This window comes from Bidens hawaiensis, unplaced genomic scaffold (genome assembly GCF_021521415.1).
Source record: "Bidens hawaiensis isolate Kalapana, Puna unplaced genomic scaffold, B.hawaiensis_p1.1 tig00026214_1, whole genome shotgun sequence".
Classification (NCBI taxonomy): Eukaryota; Viridiplantae; Streptophyta; class Magnoliopsida; order Asterales; family Asteraceae; genus Bidens; species Bidens hawaiensis.
In genome coordinates this window covers 109,814-117,318 of record NW_027494221.1, presented here as the reverse complement: position 1 = coordinate 117,318, position 7,505 = coordinate 109,814, and the positions used below count along the sequence as shown (strand labels likewise).

The 7,505-nt window shown below is 36.6% G+C and overlaps 1 protein-coding gene across 1 annotated transcript; it reads left to right on the top strand.

Moving 5' to 3' along the window:
* Positions 1-1,476: 1,476 nt before the first annotated feature.
* LOC143573135 (mitogen-activated protein kinase kinase kinase 2-like) lies at positions 1,477-2,771 on the top strand. Its single transcript, XM_077058095.1, has one exon. It carries the CDS (start codon positions 1,477-1,479, stop codon positions 2,548-2,550), a length of 1,074 nt encoding a protein of 357 aa, XP_076914210.1. The 3' UTR covers positions 2,551-2,771.
* The last annotated feature ends 4,734 nt before the right edge of the window (positions 2,772-7,505 follow it).

The following is a 7,505-nucleotide window of genomic DNA, read 5'->3' as shown; positions in this document are numbered from 1 at the left end:
GGGCTTATATGTGGAGAAGAATTATGGTTAAATGCTATCTAAAAATAACTCTTACTTAAATACATAAACTATAAGTATATATAACAAATCATATATTATTTTCCTTAATAGTAAAAAGGAGTTTATCGACACAGTCACAACTTGTTTTTTACTAATTACAATGGGTGTTGGTGTTAGCTTGTGAATGCTGGCATTTATCCGGGTGGGCCGGTGAAGATTTGCATGATTTGGTGATTAAAAATTTCTATGGTGTTGCTAACTTTTTGAAATTTGAAAGTGTCTCTTTTCTCAAATGTCTATACACTTTGATGTGCAAAATTTGATTTTCTTTTTATCTTTTTCTTTTTCGTTTTCCTTTTTGGCTTTTTCAGGTTTGATTTTCTTTTTATCTTTTTTTTTTTCGTTTTCCTTTTTGGCTCTTTTCAGGTTGTATCAATCAATATCTTGACTGTGTTGAGTATAAAAGAATTCCTTCAAATCCTTGCTTACGAAGCTCATGATAATCAGTTTTATAGCGCTATAGATTGGCTGTGGAATATACAAGTATCTTATCTAAATAAATCTGAAATCTTAGTTTACATATACAGGTTATAAACAACTGCAGCCTAAAACCTTTTCACGGCCAACACGACAAATGCTGTGTACAAGGATGGACTTATTTTAGATAAACATGGTCACATTACAGATATAAAGGCAAATGCTGTATGCAATAAAATATTTGGAGGCTTATGAAGAATTTTGAGTTCATGTTTATCAATATTGTATTTAATATAATTAAAAGTATCATTTCTAATTACTTTTTATATATTACTAAACAATTTTCTTGGTCATTTTATTAGGTTTTTGTTATTTTAAACGACTATTTTAAAGATTGCGTCTATATAAACTCCATTTATCTTCTTTCCGTTTACATGGAATTAGTTGTGCATGTAAAAGTTTGATGATTTGATTTTTCTCGATTTCTACCACTATATTAACTTTGTTACTCTCATATTAATATTTATTATAAAATTTTCCAAAATCCAACTAATGATGTATATGAAATTAATTTTACAGCAATAGAAAAGATGGTGACCACCAAGATTTCCACATTTATGGGATCACCAACCATCCTTCTTCTCTTTAGAAACTTGTGGTTTCTGGAAAGAGCTAATCGATATATAGACGCAATCTTTAGATACAATCATTTCTGACTCTACAATCCAATTTGTAGAACAGATTACCAAAACTGTCACAGGCCAGTGAGTGAGGGCGGTTTCCGGCAACCGGGAGACCGCTCCATCACCGTAGGTTGTCCACCTTTCATGTAACCCCGGCCTGGCCCCTACTCTTGTTTCAAAGCTTTAATTATTACGGTGATCATCTCTAATGCCCTAATTTGTTACATATATGCAAATCCATCTTCTTCTCTTTGAAGTTGCTCAAGATATTAATCACTCTTCAAAGTTATAAGAAGAGGTGGAATAACAAGAACAAATGTCTGGAAATGGCGAGTTGTCGCCAACTTTTCTGCCCGGAGAATGGGATCGTGGGAAAATGATTGGATCGGGTTCGTTCGGGGTTGTTCATTTGGCAATCAATAAATCTAATGGCTCGCTTTTCGTGGTGAAATCTTCTGATTCTCATGAAGGGAATCAGTCACTCAAGAATGAAGCTAAGATTCTCGAAGCACTAGATTCCCCTCACATTGTACAATGCCTTGGGAAACATGTTTCTTTTGGGGAGAACGGGCACCCGAAAATAAATCTCTTCATCGAGTACATGGCCGCCGGAAGTCTCAGTGACGTCATTGAAAAACTTGGAGGAAAACTTGATGAACAAGTCGTTCGTGTGTACACCCGAGAAATACTGAAAGGGTTAAAGTATCTCCATGATATAGGAATCGTACACGGTGATGTCAAGTCTCAAAACGTGCTTTTGGGTTCACGAGGGAATATAAAGTTAGCAGATTTTGGTTGTGCAAAACAATCAAAATCAAACACGGGACCCACCAACCAGAGGTCCCTTCGTGGGACCCCATTATGGATGGCCCCAGAAGTCCTCAGAAACGAGGGAATAGATTTCTCGGCTGACATTTGGTCTTTAGGGTGCACAATTATCGAAATGGCTACGGGCAAAACTCCTTGGGGTGAGCTCGGGGCCTCGAATCTAATGGCTGCGGTGCTAAAGATCGCATCAAGTAACGAAAGGCCCTCGTTTCCTAAAGGGTTCTCAAACGACGGTTTGGATTTTCTTAGAAAGTGTTTGGTGAGGATCCCGGAAAGGAGATCAACGGTCGACGAGCTTCTAAAGCATCCGTTCCTTAGCGGTGAAACAGAGGGTAAAAACTCACAGCAAAAACACTTTTACGAACACATGTACTCACCTTTGAGTGTTCTGGATATTGGGCTTGATGATGAGAGTTACGAGTCGGATGGGTCGGAGGAGATGAAGATAGCAAGTAAAATACCGTTTTCAGTAAGGCATTACGAAAAGAGAGGGTCTTCGCGAAAGCAATGTACGGAAAATGAGACGGTGTCACAAGAAAACTGGTTCACGGTTAGGAGTTAGAAAGAAAGATTGTTTCTACATGAGTTGATGCTTGAGATGTATGATTGTGTAGGATTAGATTTATGTGTTGGCTTGGAAACTGAATGTACAGCTAAGGAAATAGATTACTTACAAAGTGCTTTAAGTAGTTGTATCTATACGTTTGAAGATAAATACAAAAATCAAAAACAAGAATAACTATATTTTCATGCAATCTATACGATGTTAATGGTTCTTTTGGTTAGCAATAGGGTTGTTCATGAGTCAAGAGCTCTCGAGCTCGAGCTCGAAATTAAACGAGACAGTTGAGTTAGGATCGAGCTCGATTTTCAAGTTAAACGATGACCCGAGCCGAGCTGGGGTCGATTTTGGCTCGATTACAAAATAAACCAACTGATAAGATCAGTTGTTTTAAACCAAGTTCTTTTAGCTAGTTTTATTCAAAATTTTATCGAACGAGCCACGAGCTTTTCGAACGATCCTAGTTAGCAATGATTGTAAAAAAAGCTCATTTCCTTATCCTTATAATTCAGAGAAGAGATAACTTCGATTTTGATCCCCGTGGTTTCTTTAAATTATCAATTTTAGTCCAATAGTTTATTTTACGCTTTTATGATACAATAGTTTCATTTTACCATCAATTTTAGTCGAGGCCTTTAACACCATCCACCAGATCGTTAGTTAACTTCTTCACATAAGGGGCTTCTTTTTTCATTTTAAACTATGAAGAGAAGTTAACATATTATTATTATATATATATATATATATTAAATTTCAAAGAAGTTCACAGACCCTTTTGTTAATTTAATTATTATTCTCTTATTCTCAGAACACACAAATGCAGAGAGCGACACCGCTACAAACGAAGAATGCTAATTGATCCTCCCTTCGATGTCGTTTGGTGAAGGTGAGGGTTCTGTTTCCTTCATCAAGCTTTTATTTGACGTTTCCGGTCACGGGCTTAGGTCGGCGGTGATTTAATTGGAGGTTTCCGGCAACAAACTTACGGAGGACAGACAGTCGTCGGTACGTATATTTCTTCTTCTGAATGGTGATTCCCCATATTTAAGTTTTCTTTTTCTGTACACAATTGAGGAAACTCACTTTCGTGATAGCATTTTGTTTCTTGCTTATTGAAGTTAAGTGCATGTCAACTGTTTGATGAAATGCTAAGTTTTGTTTTTAGGCCCTATTTGGTGGTCACTCGGCAGTTGTGAGACTTTCGACTGTTGCGGCTTCGATTCGTCTGTTGCCGGTAGGGGTGTTCTTCGGGTTAGTTTTTCGCGTTTCGGGTTTTTGGGTCGAGTTATTCGGGTTTCAAAGTTCAAATTCTAGACCCGAAACCCAACCCAAATCTCTCACAATGTTTTCGGGTTTGGGTAGTTCGGGTTTTTTCGGGTTGGGTTAATCGGGTTTTGAGTACTCTATAAAACAGACAAAAATTAAAAAAAACTGCAACACTAAAACAAAAGCTAACATGTTCTTTTTCACTCGTAACGTAAATAACCGATAACAAAACAAAATTAACACGGTAAACAATCTAAAAAAGAGTAAAATTTTACAAAGTCTAGCCATAATAAACAATACTAATATAATCGTCTTCGATATGTCATGATTAGGGTGCTCGATTATAGTTGCTTTTAGTCATAAATTGAAAACATTAATAAACAATATAGCTATCCCTTTCTTTAGTATCTCTTTATTGTATGTGCAGATCTTATAATATAAATTAGAATTGCATGCGAACGTTGATTTATATGAGTTTAGTGATTGCAAATCTTTAATATGTCTACTATCATGATTTACCATTGTATGTGCCAAGTACTCATTTTTTTCTTAAATAATTGGATTGGCAATGTCTACTGCCACTGTTAGTTTGCTTTATTATGCTTTACTCATCAATATTTGTGGAACTGATGTTGTTTTCTACATTTTGCAGATCTGCTAGCACTATTTCTGATTTTCCGTGGCACATGAAAGTAAGTTTTTTTTACGAATTTTGTTTAATTTGCAGCTGTAAATTAGGGTTTTCGTGTATTAATGTTGGAATTTGGGGATCTGTTTCTACTTTTAATGTTGTCAAAAGTGCTGTTTTTGCTGCATTTTAATGGTGTCAAGAGCGCGACTGATGCTGTCAAACATGCAGTTTTTGTTGGATTGTTGGATTTGATGCTGTCAAAAATGCAGTTTGCTGCGCTTTATTTCTTACAAATGATGTAGCAAGGAATAAAAATTGAAGGCTGAAGCTTTCTTTAGTTCTTAGTTAGATGTTCTTTGTTAAAATTATGACCTGATAATAGTTTATTCCGACGTATTTTGCACCAAAATGACCTATAATAAGGTCATTAATTTTGTTTTAATGTACTAAAGATTTTATTGTATTTTGTTTCCAAATGAATGTTGTTGAAAGTTCTACAATTAATAAAATGCTTTCTTTGTTTGCGTATGATATAAATCCGAGCCATAACGTACTAAAACAGTCATAATATAAAACCATTGTTCAAACCATTACCTAAACCATAAACCAAAATATCATAAACCATTTATCCGACATAATACCAAAAGACCTAACCAAAGACAAACAATCCAAAAAAAAAAAAAAAACAGAAAAGCATAATTGCTCATGGTTGTGAAGTTTAAACTGTTGAGTGCTGTGATGTAGAACCCTGACCTGTGCATGATCTTTGGTTATGACCTTTCAGCTTGCACTTTCCACATGTCACCGTGTTTGCAATCCTAGTCATTTTCCCTTTGTTAACAAGTTGCAATTCCTCTACACTTTTCTTCCTCTTTTTCTTCGGTCTCCCAATTTGTTTGTGATGTTTTGGAGGTATAAGTGTTGTTGGCCATTCAAACGGGGTCCACATCTCCCTACCATTTATTGGGTCAATGGTATTTTCGTATACCTTTTTTCTAAGTCTCTAACAGGTACACTTCAGATACCCAAGATTCTAGGCTGCCAACATCAATACTGTTTTTAACCATATTCCAATTTACTGTCACGGCATGCTTACATGGGATTCCAGTCAATTCCCACTTTCGACACGAACAATTTTTCTGGTCAACATCAACTACACATTGATTTAAAGAAGGCCCGCTAACCTGGTACTTGTTCCTCCCATTCCAAATCACTTTATATTGTGAGGCTTCGGTCTTTATTGCATCAAAAATCTTAGTAATTTTGGGAGTTAGCGGCCCATCACACTTAGCAATTGACTTGCGCACATTCACAATTCTTTTCATACAATACTCCCTAATGTACTCTAAGCATGTTATAATGGGCTTGTCTCGTCCACCTACTAATTGACGGTTGAATTCCTCACAAAGATTGTTCAAAAGCACATCACTCTTTGATCTCCCTACATAAGTTTAATTATATAACATTTAGTAAATATTGAATATTCATAAACACAACACAATGACATAAAGGGGATGCACCACTAAAATGGGCTCTACTCCAATGCTTCGGTGGAATTTGTTTCAACCAATCATGTAAACTTTTATCCTCGTTGTATACTGCTTTCATAGCCTTTACAAAAAATGGAATTGAAGTTGCAAAAGCACACCTCGTAAGCAAGTTCTTAAACAATTGACCCCTCCACCTAGACTTCATATTTTCCTGAATATGTTCTAAAGCTGGTATGATGCCCTGCAATGATAGACAAGTTAGTAAGTATAGGTTATAAATAGGGATGAGCTTGGTACCGTACCGGTATTTAAGGTAAAATTCGGGAAATAGCGGTACTAGTACCGTACCGGTCCCGAAAACTCAAAACCTTGGTACCGATTCGGTACCAACGGTACCAAATCGGTACCGATTTCGGTACCGATACCAATCGGTACTAGTACCGATTTTGCCCATCCCTAGTTATAAAAATGAAATAAATGTGACATTCTTTACCTTTTGCCTATCACTAATAAATGTGAAGTTGGAGTTAGCATATAGATCTAGGTCACCTCTTAGACACTCTAAGAACCAAGTCCATGAATCTTTGGTTTCAGCTTCAACCAAGGCATATGCCACTGGATAAATCCCATTATTCGAATCCATACCAACCGTAGTTAAGATCTGCCCAGGAAAGGGTCCTTTCATGAAACAACCATCCAATCCTAAGATCTCTCTTCCAATCATTTTGAAACCGGTTTTCAAAGCCCTAGACATATATAGATTCTCTTGAACTGTCTAGTAGTACTTGACGGGTTGAACTCTCTTTCCACCTCAATCTTCACAGTTGTTCCCGGGTTGGATCTCATCAACTCTGCACAATAATCCCTTAATAATTCATACTGCACTCTCTAAACACCTTCAACTTTCTTAGTCGCCATGGCCTTTGCCCTACTGACTTTCTGATCCAACACTTGTATTTGGTATTTCTTTTGGACTTCATCTTGGAGTGTCTTTGCGGTTATGTTAGGATCAACTGCAACTTTGGGCACGAATTCTCTGGCAAGAAAACTCATTGTGCACAACCTTGCTTCTCTGGTTTGAAGACAATTATGCTCGTTTTTAAATGTCTTCACAACCCATGAAGACTCTAAGTTGTGGTTGGATACATGTAATACCCAAGGGCAGGTTTGCATTTCATTCCTTTTCTTTGGCCTACTCATTAAAGTCTTTGACCTTGTTGTTTTTTGGGAACTTACTGAATAACCTTTGCTTTGGATTCCTTTTCCTTTGGGCCCACCTGAAACTTTTTGACCCACTTGCTACCGGATCCTTGGCAATTTTCTTTTTCTTCTTTCTAAACCTCATAAGTGCTTTTTTAATAGGAGGGCCATTATCTTCATCAGTTAAACTATCATAGTTGTCTAGATCTAATTCAAAGTCAATATCATCATCTAAACTATCATTACCCAGATCTTCATCCCCAACATCCACATCAACAGCTGCTCTAAATTCCTCCATATCGACTTCAAAATCTACAAGCATGTTATCTTCATCAACAATTAAATCAGAATCTTCAGAAGCATCATCA